The sequence below is a fragment of the Mastigoproctus giganteus genome, chromosome 2 (genome assembly GCF_048544385.1).
Source record: "Mastigoproctus giganteus isolate SK-2022 chromosome 2, ASM4854438v1, whole genome shotgun sequence".
Classification (NCBI taxonomy): domain Eukaryota; kingdom Metazoa; phylum Arthropoda; class Arachnida; order Uropygi; family Thelyphonidae; genus Mastigoproctus; species Mastigoproctus giganteus.
In genome coordinates, this window is record NC_143576.1 from 85,020,772 (window position 1) to 85,043,773 (window position 23,002).

The window sequence follows — 23,002 nt, forward strand, 5'->3', positions numbered from 1 at the left end:
GTTTCACCCATGTTCATCTCAGAAAAATAACCACAATCCATAGTTCCACATAAGTCACTAATCTTTTTAAAACTGCAAAATCTCACCTGAAAAGGTGAATCATATATTTTTTTTTTTTTTTTTTAGGTGTATAGGTGGCTCCCTATACACCTAAAAAAAAAAAAAAAACCACCTGGTCATCTATTTCAAACTTATTGGCCTTTTCCTGGAGTTTGGAACCTAAAATAAAAAGTGACATTTTCCATAATATTCACAGAGGACTATACTCTTTGCGAGTAAATTGTGGAAAAAATTTCTCCTCAGCTAGCATGTCGCCCCATTAGTGAATGTATGTCAAACTGTGAATAATATATTTCCTCTAAGTCAACAGCAAGCAGTGTATGGAAATAAAACTTAAAATGTCTATTGTGACTTGATTACAGACTAGTTTATACCTACCATAGGCTTCTCTATCACCTGAAATTTATGTACATCCCATGCATTTTTCTTCTCTACCACAAGTCTCATCACAGTTCATCTGACATCCATTTAAGTCTAAACCTGGAATGCTATTTCTTAGTTGGTATGAAATGCCTAGAATCTTCTGATTACTTCCTTGAATGCTTCCTATTTAGAATTTGCTGTTGGTAACATCAGACAATCCCACTGCATAGAATTTAAAAACTGAGACCACTGTAATCACCCTTTAACCTTAATAGTGGTTATGTCTTTAAGTAAATCCCATATCAGCACAATATGATCACTACGACCCAGGGAACTTTTACCTGTAGGTCCTCAATACAAAGAATTACTGCTGATAACACTGGTCGATATCAATTTCTTCCCTGAAATAACTGACAGATTTCGTAGGAAATATGTTCAAAAACTCATATACGTGCTCAAATATCGTAGGTTAATGACTGAAAACCAAGACCAGTTGTTAAAGAATCATTTTCTACGTTCCCATTTAGACCTTTTCCCTGAAAACTTGAGAGCAGTCTCTCCAATGAGCATGGTGAAAGGTGTCCCCGTGGCATTTCTCAAACGGAAAAAGATACCAGGGAAGATGGTGTCCAAATAGGTTGGCAGACTACCGTTGGAATCTCGTACAGGAAACACCAACAGACAGTTATAAAAGTCAAAACAAGACAAAATAAGTGTTATCAGATAAATATTTTTGTTAATAGAATAAGATTAATAGACCCATTATTCAATATTTAGTACTGGATGTAACGTTTTCTTAAAATATATGAAATCTTTTTACTAGAAACATTATTTTAATCTGTTTTCCTTTATTTAAAATTTGTGTTATAGCAATATGGTTGCCATACTTGAATTCAAATGTCAAATTTACAATCGCCCTGAATTTTAACAGAGTGCAAAAAAAAAAAAAATAATAATAATAAATTTTTGCCAACCAGTGTAATCAGATCAAGAGTACTGTTTCCTCTTCTTTGCTTCTCTAACATGGTGCTGCAGAAAAGTCATCCAATAAATCAGTCTTGCTAATGTGTGAGTGACCAAACCACAAGTTCCAGTCAAGAACTGAAAGTTAAAATTCCGCTTCATAAGACATTCTTATTTTATTTGCCCACTATTTCTCTGTATAGTTGTTTGTTATACTCATCATATTCATGTAGGCTGAACACACTTAACTGCAGGTGCCTGCGTAGCCAGGTGGGAAGGAGGAGCAGTGCGTAGCACACGCTTCTTGATTAGACCGGGGTTCGAACCCGTCACCACCAAATACGGAGGATGCAGAAAGGTCAGGGAATGACCACCGCATATCATCCCGGAGCAATATGGCCTTAGTTGCTAATGCTCCTAAAAACCAAATAAACAACAACACTTAACTGCCTCAGATTTAACCCATTCCCGGAACATTTTTTTCCGGAAAATGTGCCATAACGGATCGACTTTTTTTATTTTACAAATTAAAAGTATGCATCATGCGAATACTTATTGTATAGTTTTTTGTGTTATTTATTAATTTTTTCATAGAAAATACATGGCAGTAATTAACCCATTTGGGCTGTCCCAAGTTATCTTGTGTATGCCAAAAAGTGTGCAAATTATAACAGATTGAGCTAAAAGAAAGGCACAGAAAAAGTCTTCATTACCCATTATATAAATAAATTTAAAAAATCAAGTAGAACGCACAAGCAGTAACCTCCCACCACAAGTGGACAGATGAGTTAAGTGTTGCTTACGAGCGGCAGTTCAAGAGGGTGCCGAAATATTTTTCGATATTGTTTTTGTGAATTATTTTTGTGGGTTCAGTATTCTGCATTTAGGATGGCAAATTACATTTTGCTTATTGGCGGCACAGGAATGCATGCTACTGTTCTGACATTGCTGTACAATATAAGTAAAACGAAAGCCAGTCGTTTGCTGCCAGGTGTAAGAAAATCCTGAGAAAACTCAGGATTTACGTGCTTAATGCAAAATTAGCCAGAAAAATACCAGAGAAAATAAGTTTCAGTCCTAAATTTGGAGGCATTATTGTTTGCTTCAGGTATTATTGTATCCCGATATATTTCATGTAGTTCCAAATAACATTTAAAACTAAAAACAAGATATCTCGGAATAATCCATAAAGGGATTAATATCCTTCTTAACTAAAAGCACAACACCACCCCCACACCTGTTTGTCCTCCCTGTGCACATTGTACTTCCCACATTTAAATTCTACATCCCTTATGTCTCAGTGAAAACACATCTCCGATATCTCCACAATAACTTAATCATTATTTCAAATTCATCATATGTATTTACTATGTTCCTAGCATTAATGCACATGCTAGTACATATACACCTGTTCTTACTCTTTTGGTTACTTTAAAACAGCCCGCGTATTTATTTGTTCCATGATGTCCAGCACAGGGCTTGAAATACCAAGCACCTTGCTTTTCAGGTTGCTGCATATTCCAATAGAAGCAGTGCAAGAATCACTTTCATCTCTCCCTGTGGCATCCCCACCAAGCTATCAGTTTTTTGACCCAACTAACACTGCCTAAATAGCATTAGCAAATACGAGGACCGGTATGAAAGTAATGCCTCCTAATTTTTTGCTTTTAAATATGGTGGCGTAGATCATTTCGCATGTCACTGTATGGTTACTAAAGGCCTTTAGTTTCACCATAATGAGTGGCGCTGTGATTGGCCTCGTGAATGCAGCACACGGATAGTTCAAAATGGTGAATGTTACAGATATACATATCAAGCAAAGAGTGGCAATTGAATTTCTTATCAAGAAGGAGTCTAAATCCATACACGTCTCAAAAATATTTATGGTTACAATACTGTAGATACGAGTAGTTAGATGTTGGGTAAGACACTTTAAGAAAAGGAAAAAGTGATATTGTTGACAAACCCTGAAGCAGCTGGCCAGTAACGTCAAACAGGTCAATGCAATGCAGTAAGTATAGTGAAACCTGCTGTGATAACCATCATAGAGGAACTAGGCTATCAGTATCAATAAAAAGAATAAAGTTAAATTAATCAGGTTTGCACCCAGTGGGTCCCAAAAATGCTGATGCATGAGCACAAAGAAGCCCAGAAAGTCATCTGTATGGAACTTCTCCAGTGCTACAAGGGTGAAGGAGAGGTTTTTCTTTCATGCATAGTCACAGGTAACAAAACCCGGGTCCACCACTACGATCCTGATATGAAGGAGTGGCCATATACAGTCTATGGAGTGGCAACATTAAAATTCACCGAGCAAGAAGGTCAAAAGACATCCTTCTGTTGGTAAAGTCACAGTGACAGTGTTTTGGGACAAAGATGGGAACTTGCTTGTGGACTTCTTGGAGCGTGGCACCACAATCAACTCAGTTCAATATGTGGAAACATTTTTTTTTTTTTCCCCTCGCCTTTTTTCCATTATTATATGGGGTCAGCGTTTTTATTGTTTTGGCATGCAATTTTTACGGCCGGATGGCCTTCCGGACACCAACCCTCACCCTTTATGTGGGCTAGGAATATGCGGCGGTCATTCCCTGACCTGCCGCATCCTCCGTATTTGGTGGGTACGGGCTCGAACCCCGGTCTAATCAAGAAGCGTGTGCTATGCACTACTGCTCCTGCCCACCTGGCTACGGAGGCGCCAATACGTGGAAACATTTAAAAAGTTGAAAGCCAGCATCTGTAGAGTTCAACTGGACAAAAACCTTGAGGTTCTTCTCCATGACAATGCACGACCCCACACCAGCCTGTGTGCTATGGAGGCTATTGCAAAACTGGGGTGCAATGTTCTTCCACACCCCTCTCATAGCCCGGATCTTGCAACTTCCAACTATTCAGCCAGATGAAGGATGCACTCCGTGAAACCCATTTTGCGGATCACAACCAGCTCAAGCACCGTTCTCACAAAGCCTTCTGGAGAAAGGGTAAGGACTTTTACAGGAATGGAATACAGCATCCGACTCAGGTAGAAGTTCATAGAAAATGGTGACTTCGTGGAAAAAGTGTTTATTGATTGAGGATTAATTGATGTAAAAGGCATAGTTGTAGGAATTAAATTTTCTGAGGAAAAAAATAGGAGGCATTACTTTCATACCGCTCCTCATATTCTTGCACCCCTTTTATTCAAGCATACCCAACTCCTGTAAAGTCTTTCCTGTTGACAAGCACAGACCATGCTGAGAAACATCCTACCCTCCTATGGTGTCTGGGCAGGATTACACACTTTTCAAATTTAATCCTAACTTGCAACTTTGTCAACATTGCCCTGTATTTCAAAAACAAAAATGATGCTATTTCACCTACTTCGGTGATTTACTATGAACTAAAATGATGCTTGGCACCAGTGGCGGATTCAGTGTAGGGGCACCGGAGTACGTGCCCCCTCCCTGTCATTTTTCGGAAAATATACACCAATCTTTTAAATTCCCTTTAGCTACGAAAAAAGAAAACAATTTTTTTTTCATTGTTAACATTGGATTTTATCTATTTTTGCATTGTGGCTCAGCTATTTTCAACTGACTACAGTTGGAAACACTGATGCTGTTGTGATCACCATTCTAGTTTGAGGCATCATGCAGTTTGGTCGTGCATAATGTTTACTTAGTCTTCATTATTGGCAAAGAGATGCTTATTGGAGGTAGTGCAATATCAGGGAAACTCGTGAAGGAATTCACAATATGAGATATAACAATAACGATGTTATTTCACCCACTTCAGTGATTTAGAAGAAGAATCGTTATTGCAACACATAGATGATGATTTACATAGTAGTGTAGTTGCAACTGACCATCATCGCACAGTGGGCAGGGGTTTACAATGTACTATAAACACAAGTTGCCTCAATAAACCAAAAAAACAAATAAAGTAACAATAATAAATAGATAAAATAAAGTATTAGAAAGTGGGGAAACGACTGAGTATACTATAGATAGAGAACATTAAGTGAGTATACAGACAATTGGTTACAAAATACACAACATAAACATATACATTGAATTGCATAATCACATACAATGAATTGAATTCAGTAGGAGTTTATATTGCTTGGGACTCAGGTTATAACAGTGGTAGCCTTGGCTACCCACCAGAGTATTCTCTTTCTATATTGTTGATACTGACTAATTTACTATGAACTAAAATGATGCTTGGCACTAACTTGTTCATCTAATGAATTTCCCAGTGTCTGAGGCTTTCAGCCCTAAACCTCTTTTTAGTGCCCTGTCCTGTTTTCCTACTCTTAACATCATTAGTGCCCATAAGTGTTCAACCTTTCTTGGCCTTAAAAGATGATATCTTGCTTGATGGATGCCCATTTTAATTCCTTCGAGGGAATCCACCCCATTCTTCAAGCTCTCAAATTCCCATCAGAACAGGGTTTGCATAAACTTTCCTCACTATTTGCAACAAATACACAAAGTCATTGGCTATTGTGTTGTGTCGATAAGAATGTTTGAAATTTTCCACTGGTATTATAGTATTGATATAGATGGTATTTGGAGGTGGAGCTATTGGCTCAATCATGTCCCATTCCAGTAAGGTCAGAAAACATCGCAAAAGTGATGTTTTCTTTGGTTAGGCTGCAATTTGTAGAACTGGCCACTTTAGTTCTTCCTGGAACCACAGCACCCCTGTTAATTTGAGCCCACTGCTTTGCTGCCCTAGTCTAAGGCATGGTTCCATTTAAATTCAATTAAACCCAACATTCAGTTTAATATCATCTACATCAACACTGTAATAACAGTGGCAAAATTCAAAAATTGTTATTAACACAACACCATGACAGCAGAAGTCAACTGAGTTTTTTTTAATGCAATTACAAAGGCCAAGTAAAGAACAACTGCATCTACTTAATCAGAGAATTACAAATAGTTACTACACTACTAATATTAAATAAAAAGTTATAAAAAACAATTATCGATAAAAAAAAGTTCCACTTAGTAGCTCCCAAAAAAAGTTGCTTGTCCAACTCAGCCATCCCTTTATCCATAGCAATAACTTGTCCATACTGCTCCAATGTATACAGCAGTCTTTCAAGTGTAACAGTATGTACATAACTACCAACTTTTGACTTTCAAAAATGCTAGAGATCATTAAAATTATAAGAATAGATTTTTAGGCCAAAACAGCATAACTTTTCTGCAAAAAGCAGGAGTTTATCAAAAAGGAGATTTTTGTTATGTTCACTGCACTCAAAATTAAATTTCAGACAAGACTATTTACCAATACAGTACACTCTCACACATTAACTTAAGTTTTTCCTTTCTGTGGTCTGTTTAGATTATCTGTTAGTCAACTGATTATAGCTGCTTTAAGAATGACTGTTGCAAACTTCACATCTTTTAAGGAATGTTAAATCAAAGTTTTGTATATAGCAATGGCAATGCTATTCAGACTTGGCTGCCAAGTAGGGTGACCAACTCTTGATCAGCCAATTTCAGGATATCGACCTTAAAAAATCAGGACAACCAAAAAATTTGGGATTTTTTTTGGCAGAGATTCAGAAACGGGTACCCTTTTCAAAATGGCGGCGAGACGGCCGTGATTGACGCGTGTTGACTCCGCCCATTGTCACATGATCTCCTTAACACACGGAAACAGCCGGCATGGGTGGCACGCACTGCGTGCCAGCCGTGTCATGTACCTAACGGCACTGGAAACACGAGGCACGCTAAGGTAAACCTAAAAAAACCTAAGGTAAACCTAAGGTCTACCAAAAAAAAAAAAAAAAAGCTAAGTAAATGAAAAAAAAATAAATAATAAATAAATAGTAATAATCACAGAATAAATAAATAATTTTAATCCCACAGTGAAGAGGAAGATGTAAGTCGGGGTGCCAGCAGAGAGAGAGTAAGAAAAAAAAAAAAAAAAAAAAAAAAATGGGAGAGTGGTTATCTATCCTGCACAGAGTGAGAAAGTAGAAAAGGTGAGCCAAGGCTGCTCCTAGTTCCAGGGCAGGATCCGGAAACAGTGCAAAACGCAGGTTAGAGAAAAAAATATATATATATATTAAGCTTAAGTAAATCGAAAAAAAAAAAATAATAAAAATAATTAAAGAATAAATAAATAATTTTAATGCCACACCCTGGCTACATTGAAGAGGAAGATGTAAGTCGGGTGCCAGCAGAGAGAGAATGAAAAAAAAAGTCGTTGAAATTTCACCCGACCGATGAGGTGAGTGGTTTTTCTTCGTCTCAGTTCGTTGTTAATGCTCGCGAAATAATGTTTTATTTTTAAATTTTGTTGATTTGCCGTTCCTTTTCTTTCGCGAAATTTCCTTTTAAATTACCTTCTCCCCTTTTCAGCTATATCCGACTTATTCAAATGTCACGTGACATTTTTGTAACTTGAACTTTTAAATTTATTTGGTTTACCTTAGCGTGCCTCGTGTTTCCAGTGCCGTTAGGTACATGACACGGCTGGCACGCAGTGCGTGTCACCCATGCCGGCTGTTTCCGTGTGTTAAGGAGATCATGTGACAATGGGCGGAGTCAACACGCGTCAATCACGGCCGTCTCGCCGCCATTTTGAATGGGGTACCCGTTTCTGAATCTCTGCCGAAATTTTACTTTTAGTAAGGCTATAACTAATTTAAAATGCTACAAATTTAGCAGTATAGCAACATAAACTGTCAATCATTGCTTTCCCCCCCCTCTCCTCGCCGCCATTTTGAAAGGGGTACTCGTTTCTGAATCTCTACCAAAATTTCTTAGTTAAAAATAAAAAAATATATGCCAACCTATGTGATTAGAACCTTCTAGTTACTTATCTATCAAAATTAAAACCCTATAATCTAACTACCATGCATTACATTAGTTATGTGCTACAATATTCACACCAAATCACTGATAGATTAAGTTGAAAATTTCTAGCTAAATTTAAAAATAAGCTAACACATGTGAGTAAGACTATTAAACTATTTATTGAACAATTTAATATGTTACTTAAGTCCAAAAAAAAAAAAAAAAAAAAAGATGATAAAATTTTCCAGAAAAACTTATCCATTCCCAGGAGCTTAAAATCCTTACTTTGCACAGTTCCTACCCTCAAACCAATTCCAGTTGTTTATTCTAAGTATTGATTACACTTTAGCTGAATGCAAATTTCAGCATATGTAATCTACAACCATCCTTTTCCAATTTAAATGTTTGTTCCCTTTTGTGTGTCATCTGAGAAAGTGAAAAGATGATGTTAACATTTATTTTAGTTAACTGCTTAGTGTTCAACTAGGTCACCACACAGATGACTAGTTTTCAGACTTCAATTTAAGGAAACCCAGTCTCTCTCGATAGGTGTACCTTTTTTACTTTTCTTTTGTTTCCATGCACAACAAACCTTGTTGTGCTTCTCTGCACCCTTTCTGGATCTACATCCTTCCTAAAATGAGGTTTTCAAACCTGTATGTAGTAACCTTCAATACTGTTTCTTACATTTTTATTTTGAATTTTCTTACCTTCTTACTTTGAAATTATTAGTTATCTAAGGATACTGAAGATGTTTTTACCTCATTTTGCATGTACTTGTTTACCACTTTTTCACAATTTTCTTTATTAATTATAATAATTTTCTTTTCTTTACAAATTGAAGTTGGGCATTTACACTTTTACAGCTTGCCTGAATAATTCATCTTGTTAGTATTTATTTTTATGCAGGAAACTGCATATCTTAATTTTTGTGCTTCGAGTATTTCATGGTTATACACAGTATGGCAAAAATAGTAATGATTGAATTCAAATAATGCAAAATTTGAATAAGGAAATATTTTCTTACTCATCTTCCTCCCCAGGGAACTAAATACATTTGTTACAGTGGTTTAAATCATTTGTTAGCATTACTTGCTTGTTCAATGTTACTCAGCAGTCACTCGCTAATAAATTGTACACATTCCACCAATTTGGGACTCTAGGTTGTTTTTGGTCATCCATTTCAAGGGTCGTCTGCTGTATCCTCTCTGCCCTCTTTAAAATGCTTAAACCATCAAAACGTTTTTTCTCAGGATAGAGCATCACCATAAGCTGTTTGTAATGTTTCATGTGTTTCAGTGGGACTCTTCTCCAGCTTTACAAAAAACTTGATGTTGATTCTTTGGTTTCTGATGATGTTAGACACAATGCACAGAGGACGTTCATACAAAAAAACAACGTAAGGCTAACTGGTCTGGATTGTGGGATTGACAAGGTCACACTTCTGTGCTTTTCCAGCACCCTCTCTGGAGCAATACATACTCACATTAGGTATTTTTTAAAATTCAGCTTCATTACTTTTTTGCTGCTGTCCTTTTTATTCTCCAACCTTATAACATGGCATTATATATACAACCAATGTTTATTATTATTTTTTTATTTCATAACATTGTGACTACTTTCAAAACATTTGAAAATATCTGTTGAACATTAAAATGCTATATTCCAAATGAAAAGCATAACTGCAGTTCCTGCAAAGATTATATATTTTAACTTATTTTGAGACACTGGTATTAATGTTTTTGACCTGCCCAAGTTTGACTCAGATATTTGCTTGCTACAAGATTTTTTCCATCCTTAACTTTACACATTAATACTGGTATAGTGGATCTGTTTCATATTACTTTTCACACTGTATGTTTGTATTGCTTTATGCTATTTGCTTTTATTAATTTATAATATTTTATTTCAGTTGCACTTGGTAACTGATATGAAGACACATTATACTTTTTTTCAGACTATCTTCTTTTCACTAATTTAGTTATTTATATACTATTAACAGCTGCTTTGCACTTGAAGGTCTAGTAATATATCCTTTTACAATTTTCTATCTCATACAGTTAGTGGTTTGTTACAATGATCTGAAAACACTGATTTCAGGCATTTTGTTCATATTACATGGTAATCGTCTTTAATGAAAAGGGGCAGTTAGGAGAGTTGGAAAATCTAATTTGGGTATTTTATACCACTAATGCATACATTAGTGGTTTTAAATTCATAATGTACACTGGTAATGCACACAGTGTATGCATATTAGTGGTATTAAACACCTTGTAAACTTCCATAATGCAGAATGAGGATTTTCACTTAATCAAGACATATCTTCCTTGCATAATGTTGTACCAATAGTTCAAAGTAAATGCTTCTGAGTTTATCAAGTCTTCACTTTGGCCCTGTGGAAACATGGATTTGAATACATTACATTATAAACTGTGGGAAGAGTTAGAATACATGTTCTGCTAGCTAACAGAACAGCTGCTACCACTGATGACTAGCCTGCTCATTGGGGTAGGAGGATTATGTAAGCAAAAGAACAAACCCAGGGTCCTGAGCTGGATATCGTCATTCTTCCCTTTCTTGGTGATTCCCTTTTACTTTTCTCTCTCTCTCTCTCTCTCTCTCTCTCTCTCTCTCTCTCTCTCTCTCTCTCTCTCTCTCTCTTAGGGTAACTGGGGAATTTTTTTTTTTTTTTGGCTGGTGCAGCATAAGCCTCAGGCTTCCTTGCACCATATAGCTAATAATAATAATAATCTCACTTGAAAATTGCCCCCCCCACTGAGAGAAACTAATAATTTCTACTCAATTTACAAAATTGAAACTCTCAATATACATAAACAGAAGTATATTATTTAATTTCCTGCTTTTAGCGTTCAGCAAAAACTATTAATTCACTCGAAAACAGCAAAAATGTACGATCATAATATCAATTTAGGAATTATTACTTCGGCAAAACGGCGCTCGAAGCCATATTAGTAATAGTAATTAGCCAATCACAATGTGATTGGCTGATTACTATTGCGCCATTTCCAGGCTCCGGCGGTCATTTTTAGACAGTATTTCATTTGTGCGGATGTCCTGTTGTTGCCGTGTAATCTCCTTTTTCACAGGTTTTTTTTTTTGTTGTTGTTTTTTCTTTGTTTCTCTCCGTTCAACCCCTCATTTTCCTTTCACACCGAAAACATTTGTACTCACACGCAATCAAATTTATTTTGATTGCGTGTGAGTACAAATGTTTTCGGTGTGAAAGGAAAATGAGATTGGTGTTTCTTGATGTAGAGCGCGCAAATTTCTTTTTACAGAGAGCTAATTTTGAACTAATGCCCTAGCGCGTTTCATCTTCAAAGTTTCGAGCGCCGTTTTACCGAAGTAATAATTCCTAAATTGATATTATGATCGTACATTTTTGCTGTTTTCGAGTGAATTAATAGTTTTTGCCGAACGCTAAAAGTAGGAAATGAAATAATATACTTATAGATATATAATATGGATTTTCAGTTTTCAAGTGGTATTTCTTCGTCTCAGTTCGTTGTTAATGCTCGCGAAATAGTCTAGTTATGTATGGGCGAGAAGAATCAAGTGATTGCATTTCGCATAACTTTTTGTTTTATTTTTAAATTTTGTTGATTTGCCATTCCTTTTCTTTCGCGAAATTTCCTTTTAAATTTCCTTCTCCCCTTTTCAGCTATATGCGACTTATTTAAATATCACGTGACATTTTATTATCGCGAAAAAACGTGCATTTTGGTAACTTGAACTTTTAAATTTATTGGATTTATCATTTGTTTTCAGCCGCCATATTTGTTGCTGTGCCAAGTGCCGTCCGCGTGTCAGTTGAAATCCATCGGGCGAGGAGAGGAGGGGGAACGCAGTGAGTGGGCGGAGTCACAATCCGTCAATCATTGCTTTCCCCCCCTCTCCTCGCCGCCATTTTGAAAGGGGTACCCGTTTCTGAATCTCTACCTTTTTTTTCATTGGTACATCAGATTACAAAATGCCTTGTAATATTAATGTATGTACATGTCCCTTCTTGGTTATTATACATATATAGGTATAACTTAACATATTAATTTTTAAAATAGGTAGGTTGAATAAATAAGATACAGTAGGTAGGTCAGTAAAATGTTTATTCATTATTAGGTCAACATCAACAGAACATAGCCTTCTATTATTTTTTAATATAGATAATATTAAAAAATAATAGAAGGCTATGTCATTATCATTAGTCTAAAACTAGACTGATAAAATTCTTAAAATAAAATCTAAGAACAATCATCAACAGAACATAAAAGCAATGAAAAATCAACTTAAAATGCACTTTTTTTTTTTTCTCATCACACAAATAATACGTAATAATAAAATTCTAGAGATAATTATACCAATACCAAATTAAATTTGGCTGTGCAACATTAAAAAAATATGTAATTGTGTTTAGAAAATTAAACAATTTCAATAAAAGAAACAAGTTTTTAAAATTAAATAGGAACTAAAGTAATCACTGCTTTAATCATCAAATAGTAACTATAAAAATAAGTACATGTATATGAAATATTTCAAAGCTTAAAATTTTTTTTTTGTGACTTTGCACATTTAAGCATATCTTTATTCAGGACATGTTGGTGGATTTCTTCATAAGTAAATGGATAATTTACCTTAACTTGTAGGTCTGACTTTACATTTTCTATAAATAACTGATTTCTGTTATCTCTCCAAGTATTATTAAAATACATGCTCTGCTGAAGCATTTGAAGTTAGAATTGAAGCTACAAATTGGAATATTTTGAGAAAGTTTTTTAAATCCTTGTTCTGGGTAAAAAGCTTATGCCATTTTTTATATGAAAATTTTGCTTGGTTTTCAGAGTTTTCTTTTTCTGAAATCATAATATTCAAGACCTCTTTTACTTGACAGTATTCTTCGTAAAGTTTGTCAATATCGATTACGCTATCAAGAGATAATTTAGTCAACGCTTCACGAAGTTCATCAAAACTAAACATCTTTTTTAGGGAAAAAAATCTGCATTTTAGACAAAAAGCTATCTTCAGAAAAATTTAAACATTCTTCAATATACTCCAAAATATTTTTGTACCACATTATTAACTGACTTTTAATAGAAGTTTGCTCAGATATCTGAGCAAACTTCTATTAAAAGTTTTAAAATATTTGAAGCTACAAAACCTAAAAATCAGTCAGCAATCCTTTGTCCCAATTTGGTCTTTAAATTAAAAAGTATCTCAAATATTTCAGAACTTAGAATGTCTTCCTTTTCTAGTAACATTAGTTTCATGAAATACTTTCAAAACATTGTGAAAGCAGACTAGATAACATTCAGTTTTTTCAATTTCTGAAAAATATTTCAGCAAAGCGGTTGGGTTGGACAGTTTTCTCCGAGTGACAAAGTAAATTTTCAAAGCAGGAAGTCCCTTTAAGTCTTTTGATTGCTGGATGTAAAGAAAGCCGTGTAGTAACATGTCTAAATATATTTTGATATTGCATATCAGCTTCTTCAAAACAAGATTAACATTTCCACCCAATTTGCATGATAACATAAATGACAATGTACCTTCAAAACTAAATTTGACATAAAAATCACATTTATGTATTGAAAATTTAATAGAATTATGAAGCATGTGTGTGGCACATTGAGAAGGATAGAGATTTGCATTATCTTTCAATATTAGTTGATAAACAGAATGATAAATTCCAAAATTTACATTGGTATTATCAGCTGAATAGCTTGAACCGTTCTTTAAATCTAGCCTAAGTTGTTCCAAGCGAGTTTTCAAATTTAAATGGATTACTGGGGCAGTTTCATCAGGATCTTCATAGAAATCCAAAAGACAAATTTGTAATCCATGATCTGGCGAATAATACCTTGTTAAAATTGGAAAAACTTGGACACATCCGTGATTTGTTGAATCAGATGATATGCTAAAATATACATTTCTCAAGCAGCTAATATGTTGTTCTAAAGAACTTGGTCCCAACACATTGTGTGCAATAGCCACTGCTTTGGTTCTTCCAATAGTAGTTTTCACAGCAACCTTTGAACACGAGAATAAAATAGATGATAAATTTCATGGCAGTCAAGAGATCTGCATGAAATCATGTTTCACAGAGTGATAAACTTGGACAATTTCAGCAACCACTACCTTTTTTCCTTTGGAAGTTAAAATATCTTTGCTCAAAAATTGTTGTAACGTCTGTATATATATATATTTTTTTAAGTTATGCTCACAGCATTGATGCTCTGATCCGACACAGTTCTTTTTAACATCATTAAATCTGCCATGAGAGATACTAAATGATTTTCTACACAAATAATACCATTCCTACAAGGATAATTTCACTGACACGATCTGAGCAAATGTTGACATCAGAAGTTTTGAAACAATAGTCTAACCAAGGAAAAGAAAAAAAAAGAAATCTTGCAGGTCATCCCATTTTGCATTCTTGTAATGCCAAACAACACTAGGTTGGGAATAGCCATGAGATAAAGGCTCCATTGGAGAAGAAACAATCACCAAGTTGTGATCTGAGGTGCCTAAAGAACCACTCACTTCGACTGTGTACTTAGGATTGTTTGTGAGAAAAAGATCAAGCAAATGTTGGCTGTATGGTTAGGACCATCTGGTATTCTTGTAGGTAAATGAACAATCTGTGAAAGGTCATTAGTAATTGGGAATAAAAGCATCTCGACTAGCTGGACTAGAAAATGGAAGCAAGCTGGAGTTATGAACATTAAAATTACCAAGGAAAATTACCTCACTGTTAGGAAAGTTGGACTGGAGAAAGTCAAGTTGCAAAGAGAGGAAGTCAAAGAGCTCCGAGTGATTAGTGGAGTTGGGAGAACGGTAGAGACAACAGATGAATTTGGCATAATGAGGTAGAGAGATTTTAAGCCAGAGAAGATCGAAAACACGAGATTCCAAATTACCAAGTCTCTGACAGGGAATATTGGAACAGACATATATGCACAAGTACCACCTTTGAGGCGAAAGGAATCATACAGCGAATAATTTGGGCAACTGAGATGAACAGTAGTTGAATCAGCCGATAATTGAGATTCTGTCAGAAAAAGTACATGGGGTTTGGCAGACTGCAAGTGGAAATGGACATCACTGAGATCAGAATTGGGACCACGTATTCGTGAAATGAACTAGGAAGTGTTTGGGAGATTTAGATCTTTTCGCAGATAAGCTTACTCTATTAGTCCTTGACATAATGTGGCCTCGAAAATGAGGCCACATTCTCTGATACTCAGCATTGCTATGAGAAATTATTAAAATGCCAAGAATGACTTGGGATATTTCACAATTTCATGCTTCCTTGTGCACTTACATAGCAATTCATTGAATGCAGACCACTGTACATAATTTCTTTCTTCTTTCATTAAAATTTGAAAATGTACACTGCAAACTGTTGAAATTTAACTAGCAGAAGTACAAAATTCAATAGTTAAAATGCTGCCAGATTAAACACTTATCATTAAATTTTTGTCTAAGGAGCAATATGGTAACAAACAAGAGCTTTTCGGCATATGTACCAAAGAAAAGCTGTTTACAGACTCCTGATCAATCATCGCGGCAGTTTAACTAGGGACAGAAAAAAAAAAAAGACAAAAGTTTAAAAAAATCATTTACAGTACCTACTTACAATAATTTATTTTAAAATTTAAATATTTTTTAAAAAAATACCACTTAAGGTTCCCACAAACATTTAATCTGCCACTGGGGATCTACCGTTCAATCTTGTTCCTTTGAGAATCCTTAAGCGCATGTGCATACAAACAAGTACATATTCATTTTTCTTCAATTAGTGCATGTTAAGTGGACAGGCACATTTTCAACTGTGGTTGTTAAGTATGTTTTAAAGTTATCTATTATGTTAAAAAGAAAAGGAATTCTTTCAATAATACAAAAACTTGAACGCATCAATAAATATTAAAAAGGTGCTTCAGTATCAGCTTTAATAAAACAGTACAATATTAGCGAACAAAGTACGAGATTTAATCAAGAATAAAGAATTAGATTTGTTGGAGTTTCAGACAATGCTGACAGAATGTCAAAATGAAATCTTCTACATACAATGAACTGACCAAAGTGATTATATTTTAAAAAACAACATAATAGACAATTTGCACCACTCAAGCCAAATGTTATTTTTGTCTTGAAGAATTAAAATTACTGGGGCAATTTTATGAATTAAATAAATTACTTAAGAAATTGAGTTCTGATAAAATTGCAGCAGACAAATTCAGCAATTCATTGACAAGGTAGGTCTTGTAACAGAACAAGTTTTCAACGTGGATGAAACCGATGTGTTTTGAGAAATAGTAATAGAAGCAAGTGCATGAGCTTATGTAGCATCAGCCAAAAAAAAAAAAAAAAAAAAAAAAAATTATGTGGAACATTCCCTCTAAAAGTTTGTCCAGTTCCTCCTTGAATTTATTTAAGCTATCAACTTCCACAAAGACAGACGAAAGTTTGTTCCAGCAATTAACCACCTGCTGGCTAAATGCAAATTTCCACACATCTATTCTACAGCTATCTTTCCTCAATTTGAATTTATGCCCCCCTAGGTTCGTAATCTGAGCAAAACGGAAGAATCCCATCAGAATTCAGCATGCTCAACCCATTCAAGACCTTATACACCTCAATCAGATCACCTCGCAGGTGCCTAGTCTCCAGCTGCTACAATTTGCAGAACTTAAGCCTCTCTTGGTAAGAGGACCCCTTTGTTCCTGTGAGAAATCACTTTTAATTTCTTAATATTTCGCACTGGACTGTGAGAAATCTTAACAAATGATTTCTCACAGTCAGGCTGCAAGGTCGTCAATTACTTCAATATATTTGAAGCATTCTGTCATTTTTAAATGCAAATATTGTAATAAAAAAGTGAAAATTCAGATTAAGAGGTAGAAATTTATGGTTATTATAGAGAAATCCTTTTATTTTCAATGTTGTTATACTAAATGTAAAATATCATTAGAAACTGGCCAGGACAAACAACACAGGACGTTACATGTTCGCAAGTTAAAAACAGGGTCATTATAATGAGCTTCGCTGTATATTATTAACAAAATTGGTGAACGGAATGAAGACTTGCTCCTTTTACAAAAAAAAAGCTTAAGTTTTGCAGATTACAGTGTTTGGAGACCAGGCACCTGCGAGGTGATCTGATCGAGGTGTATAAAACCTTAAATGGTTTGAGATGCTCAATGCTGATGGGATTCTTCCTCTTGCTCAGAATAATCACCTGAGAGGGCATAAATTCAAATTGAGGAAAGACAGTTGTAGGATAGATGTGCGGAAGTTTGCCTTTAGCCAGCGGGTAGCTGATTGGTGGAACAGACTTCCATCTTTGGTTTTGGAAATTGATAGCCTAAATAAATTAAGGCTATCAACTTCCAGAATGTACATAAATAGATTCCTTGCAGTCGAGTACTGGGTAATGCGATGGATGAACAGGGTTACGGGCAATGCATTCACCATCTCCAGGGCTGTTTTATATAACTTAAATATCACCCCCTGGAGAGTTCACATTGCATCCAGGAATATTCTTCTTTCTCAGATGCTTACCAGTGTGATTGATGCCCCCAGTCTTCGCGGACTTATCTCTACTCCACATGCTGGATGCAGTAATGACAGCCCCTACCTACCGTTGCATTCTATACTGTGCAACCTGTGCTGTCTGAAGAATTCCTTCCCAAACAATGCAGTCAACCTTTTCAATTCATTGGCAATAGACCCTGAGAAATACTCCAAAAGCAAGCAGCAGAGTGAAGAGTCTCTCAGAAGGGCATAGCTTACTTCAACTATAATATTGTCAATGAGTGAATTTTGTGAACAATATTGTAAATATACGCATTGTGTAAATATTGTAAATAATTGTAATCGTGCATTTTTGTACACCCTTCTTATATTGTAAATAATTGTAATTCTTGCTTTTTTGTACACCCTTCTTATATTGTATATAATTGCAATTCTTGCATTTTGTACACCCTTCTAGCCGGTCGGCTGTGTATAAGGCAAACACTTGTTATTTTTAATAAATGGATTTAATAATAAAAAATTTAAGGCTGGGCTGGCCAGGTATTTGGAATGACGGGAGGGGTGAAATGGGAGTGGGTTTTTTTTTTTTTTTTTTTTTTGGCTGATGCTGCATAAGCTTGCTTTCTTGCATCGTATGCCTCTACTAATGCTAACATGTATACAATTTTTTTTACATTAAATGCATACTACTGATCATACTCCCGATGTTTTGCTTATTTTCGAATTATCATGGAACGCAATTTCCTAACCTGACCGGTTAATTGGAGTCTACTATACTCGAAAAACTTTTTCTGAAGTTGAATCGCTCCAGAACAGCATATGCAATGACTTGGGGACGGCCTTTTAGCCTAAAAACATTTGAAAATGTTCCAGGAATCCCCACGCTTATCAATTTTTCTATGCTCTAAATATTTTCAGTTTTTAAATATTACTAACAAATTTCGAACATTATTCGTTAACCCACAAAGCATCTCTAACAACCCAATGGGTACGAGGACCGTGTGAGAAACGCTGCTTTTTACACTGTCGACAATATGATCTCAAATGAACTTCAGCAAAATGAAAATGGATAAAGAATACTGGATAAAGGATAAAGAAGTTTGAAATTCCCAATGTGCAGCTTTGACATAAACATGCGAAAAATTCTATTAAGAAATTGCATTTACAGATGATAATGGATGTAAAATAAAAATACCAACCTCTTCCATAATTACACCTAGTTGCTTCCTATTAAAAAACTACAATAGTAAAAGACACTATGATATATTTTGCCGCTAGGTGAACGAATATACATGTATCACCACATTGTCCAGTATTATATGAACACCGGATATGCTGAAAAAATATATAGCCAAAAAATAGCGAAGCAGTATACCGTTACATTAAAAATTAATCAAATATATAAAAATAAAATAAAATAAATATGTGTACATGTATATGCATAAACCGTGTAAAACTGAAATTGCGGCACTCAGAAGTAAAAGGAATACAGAAAGGATAATCAAAGTAATAATAGCCAAGAAATTAAGGAACACATGATACGCTTTGCAGAAGCTAATGTGTATGTGAACATATACAATGACACAAAATTATACAATGGACAGATGAAATCCACAACCTTGGTGGATGAAAATCCACCACGGTTGTGGATAGGTTCAGCTAATTGTCTCGGCAATGAGTCGTACAGATTCTGAATAGCCTCCTGCGGTATTTACAACAAGACTCTTGCACCTAGTGGAAGTGCACAGAGGAAAATATCTGCGTTGTGTGGCCATGTTGATGGCGTCCAGTCATTGCCAACACGTGATCAGTTGGGAAGAAATACGAGGATCTGACTGGCCAAAGCATTACCTACATACATTCAGAGAAAACACGTGCGGTAAATGGTTAGGAATTGGATTGCTGAAAGATGGCATCAGACAAACCAGAGACAAAGGTGAGAATAACGAGTTCCAGAATATCGGCACCCTACGGCGGGCAATTAGATTGTCGTTCACGAATACCGATGACAGCCGATTATAAAACTGATCGCTCCCCAAACCATAACACCAACAGGATTAAACAAAAAAAAAAATAATAAATAAAACAAAGTTATTATTTTTACGCCATCCGAATAATTAAATTCATCTGCCATGCTGTATGTCATATGTCTGTTAATTGCGTGTGTTCTATGGTCAATTTGTCTGTTCTGCTGGACGAAAAACCCCAGATTCTGGGGGGGGGAAACCTTGTTATCTACGCCTGAAACCGACTAACTCAGCCACGGAGCGAAAACGCAGGCTTAAATAGTAAAAGTGTAAAGGTGTGTTTAGGGTCAAACGGAACCAAGGGTTTCCCCTTCTCCGCGTTGTTTTCATTGTGGGTGTACCAGTTCACTGGAAATGCCAGAGATTTAAAAGTGTGCGGAAAATATATTTTTGTAGTGTCGTGCACCGTTGTTCTTCTGATCGCTTATCCACTGTATCCCTGCTGAGGCCCAGCATTGCCGCACTTTCGCCCTGTGGAGGTAGACCAGGAAACATCAGTAGACTAAGATTTATTATGTCAGGCCCTGCCGCTTAATTTCCTCAGATTCCGGCGGCTAGGACCTAAAAAAAAAGAAAGGGAATAATCACGTAGTGGGGATAGCGTTAGGATTTGAAAGGCCGGAAATATTAATGGGCGAATGTAGTTAGGTCTGCTGGAAAGTGTGGGGAATTCGCTTGCAACAGAGAGAGTGGGGGAGGGATGTAATTAGGACTGGAAAGTGTGGGAAAGTTGGGGGTGGGAAAGGGAGGAAACAGGAGGACTGTCTACTCCCCTCCTGCCGGGGAAAGGGAGGAAAGGTGGGCCAAGCAAGGGTGCCGGCTCAGACCGCCAACATGGCATATGTCATCAGTCGGTGGAAGGACACTCAGGGGACCGTATCCCGAACGAGGTATCCAAAGGTCCAATTTATTTAGTACTCATTCATGGGACTAGTCCCGTCCATATCGTCTTCATTTCTTGCTTCTTGTACCCACTACAGTTGAAGTTGTCGGTGGTGTAGTCTGTTTGCGGGCAGTTTATGCCGTTCGGGGTTATGTTGGCATCAGATCCTTGCCATGGTTTGCCATATTTTATGCCGGGTAGACTCTTTATGTCCGCAGTAGTGGTTGTGGGAACATCCTTCTTCTTGTAAAGAGATTTTGTGTCGAACTGGGTGAAAAAATTGCAGGTGAAAGCATTGTAGCTGTCTTCTTCAGTTAGTAGGACGTGCTCCTGGTCGTGTAATATTAGTTGGGTGTTGGTTATGAGGCAGCAGCGGAGGTCTTCGTACATTTAGCAGTCATACTTTAGGTTTCTCAATGTTTCCCGTTGGCCACAATGGCATAAGCGGGTGTCGCTAAGTCCGAATCATTAGAGTTGGTCTCTTATAGCGCCGTATCCAGTTAGCAGATAGATAACAAGGAGTCCGGGAGTGAGCCAAGGTGGATAATTTGGGAATACTAGTTGTATATTGAGTATACATTTTCTAGTAATTTCACCCCTGCTTGATGCTTACAAACGGTTTTGCCAAATCTACTGAAGTTATATGGAGAGAGAGACGTTTACGTTCTGATTTGGAGTCGTTTACAAGGTCCACAATGAAGTCCAAGTGGGTAGCTCCTCGTCCTTTGGAGAGTTGGTATACTACACCATGGTAGGCAATCTCCAGTTGGAGGGGAAGAACCTCCCGTTAGGGCCTGGAGCGCATGTGTGCTTACGGTATTGCAAGCTCTTGAGATTGTGAGTAGAATGTACAGCAGCGTGGTTTCCAATTTTCTTCTGTTAACGGCGGTTTTGGCTTTTCGGTACCACACACCGGCAGCGCACTTAATGGCAGGCGGGAAGACAGTTTTGTAGAATAATTTGAAGGTTCTCCTTCGCAGGCTCCAGTCCCTTCGAACGACCCTCGCAAGTAGTGCAAAGTATCCACAATTCTTTCTTTGAATGTAAATCAGGTGGGGCGTATATGAAGGGTTCTTGTCCAATATGACACCGAGGTATTTTAGTTCCTTTGTGAGTTTTATGGTGGTTCCATGAATGCGGATTTGAGGAGGTCTCCTGATATCTAGGTTTCCTTTTAGTAGTATTGAACTGGATTTGGTAGAGGATATGCGGAGGTTATTATTGTTGGCCCACTCCTGTAGGACACTAATGGTATGGGTGCCTGAAGCTTCCAGCATCGTCCTGGAAGGCATTCAACAATGGCTCTAAGAGGTCGACGCCCAGTGAGTAAGCTGCTGTCATTGGGCCCCAAGCAGAAGCGGGATTAATCCCTGAAGAACACTTGATGCCATTCTGTCTCCTAGGTGACCTGTACGTAGCATCATCTGCGCGGGTGGCACAGTGGTATCGTAGGACGTCACCCGCAATGGGTGGAAAAGGCCCAGGTTTGAATCCCGTCGTTGACGCGAAGACCTTTAATAGGCTTTTTTCACTCCATGGCTGAGTTAGTCGTCTCAGGCGTAGATAGCAAGGTTTTCCCCTCCAAGAAACGGGATTTTTCGTCCATCCAACCAGTCAGGGGTAATCAAAGCAATTATCAATATGCATAGCGGGGCTCCTTCTGCCATTTTGCCTGCAATGATTATACTAGTGATAGGGTTATAGCCAGCTTACGCCTCAGCTCGTAAGTATTCGATAGTATCCGGCCTGGTTGTAGGTGGGATATACACCTGTCTTTGGCTAAAATGACTCCCACGTTCTGTAGGTTTCCGTAGAGCTCCACTACCCATTGAACTAGTAGTAGTATTTTCTATAGCCACTGTTGCCGACATCTGTTCACTGTGATATTATCACAGACCTCAAGTCCCGCTAAACAACTAAGCGACCGTCCAGCCTCTTGAAGTCCGATAATAAACCCTGTATCGTATTCGCTGGGTTGTGATATCAGTATCGGACATGATGGTTCGTCGTCCTCTACAAATTCGTTGTAAATGAAGTCTATTCCTGCAAGAAGAATTCTAATTAATGCATCACACACACGCTTTAAACTCCACAATTTCTATGTTCGTTTTTACACCAACCTGCCTGATTGGTCAGGTATTTTAATAATTTTATATCTCGGCGCAAATTATCCACCTGATGATTTGCACTTCCGATCGTTCCTTCTGTGGCGGTGCAATTTATAGTATATAATGTTAATGAATTTGAAGTACTGATTAAGTCTTTAAATTCAGACACTGTTGGAAGATTGGAGACATGGTGGAAATAAAATAAAAAGGATGTAGAATTTTAATATGAGGTGTGCAATGTGAACAGAAAGG

At 36.7% G+C, this 23,002-nt stretch overlaps 1 protein-coding gene across 2 annotated transcripts in view; it reads right to left on the reverse strand.

Annotated features, from left to right (window-relative positions):
• RpS15 (ribosomal protein S15) overlaps window positions 1-19,027 on the reverse strand; it is a 58,320-nt gene extending 39,293 nt beyond the window's left edge. Inside the window, exon 1 of one of the 2 annotated variants that reach the window (XM_090368556.1) lies at window positions 18,932-19,027. In XM_090368556.1, coding sequence (XP_090224682.1) covers window positions 18,932-18,940 — 9 coding nt within the window. In that variant the 5' untranslated portion in view covers window positions 18,941-19,027. Of the gene's footprint in view, window positions 1-236; window positions 246-18,931 lie in introns of those variants that run through there. The other variant, XM_090368557.1, reaches the window with a different exon arrangement.
• Window positions 19,028-23,002: the final 3,975 nt, after the last annotated feature.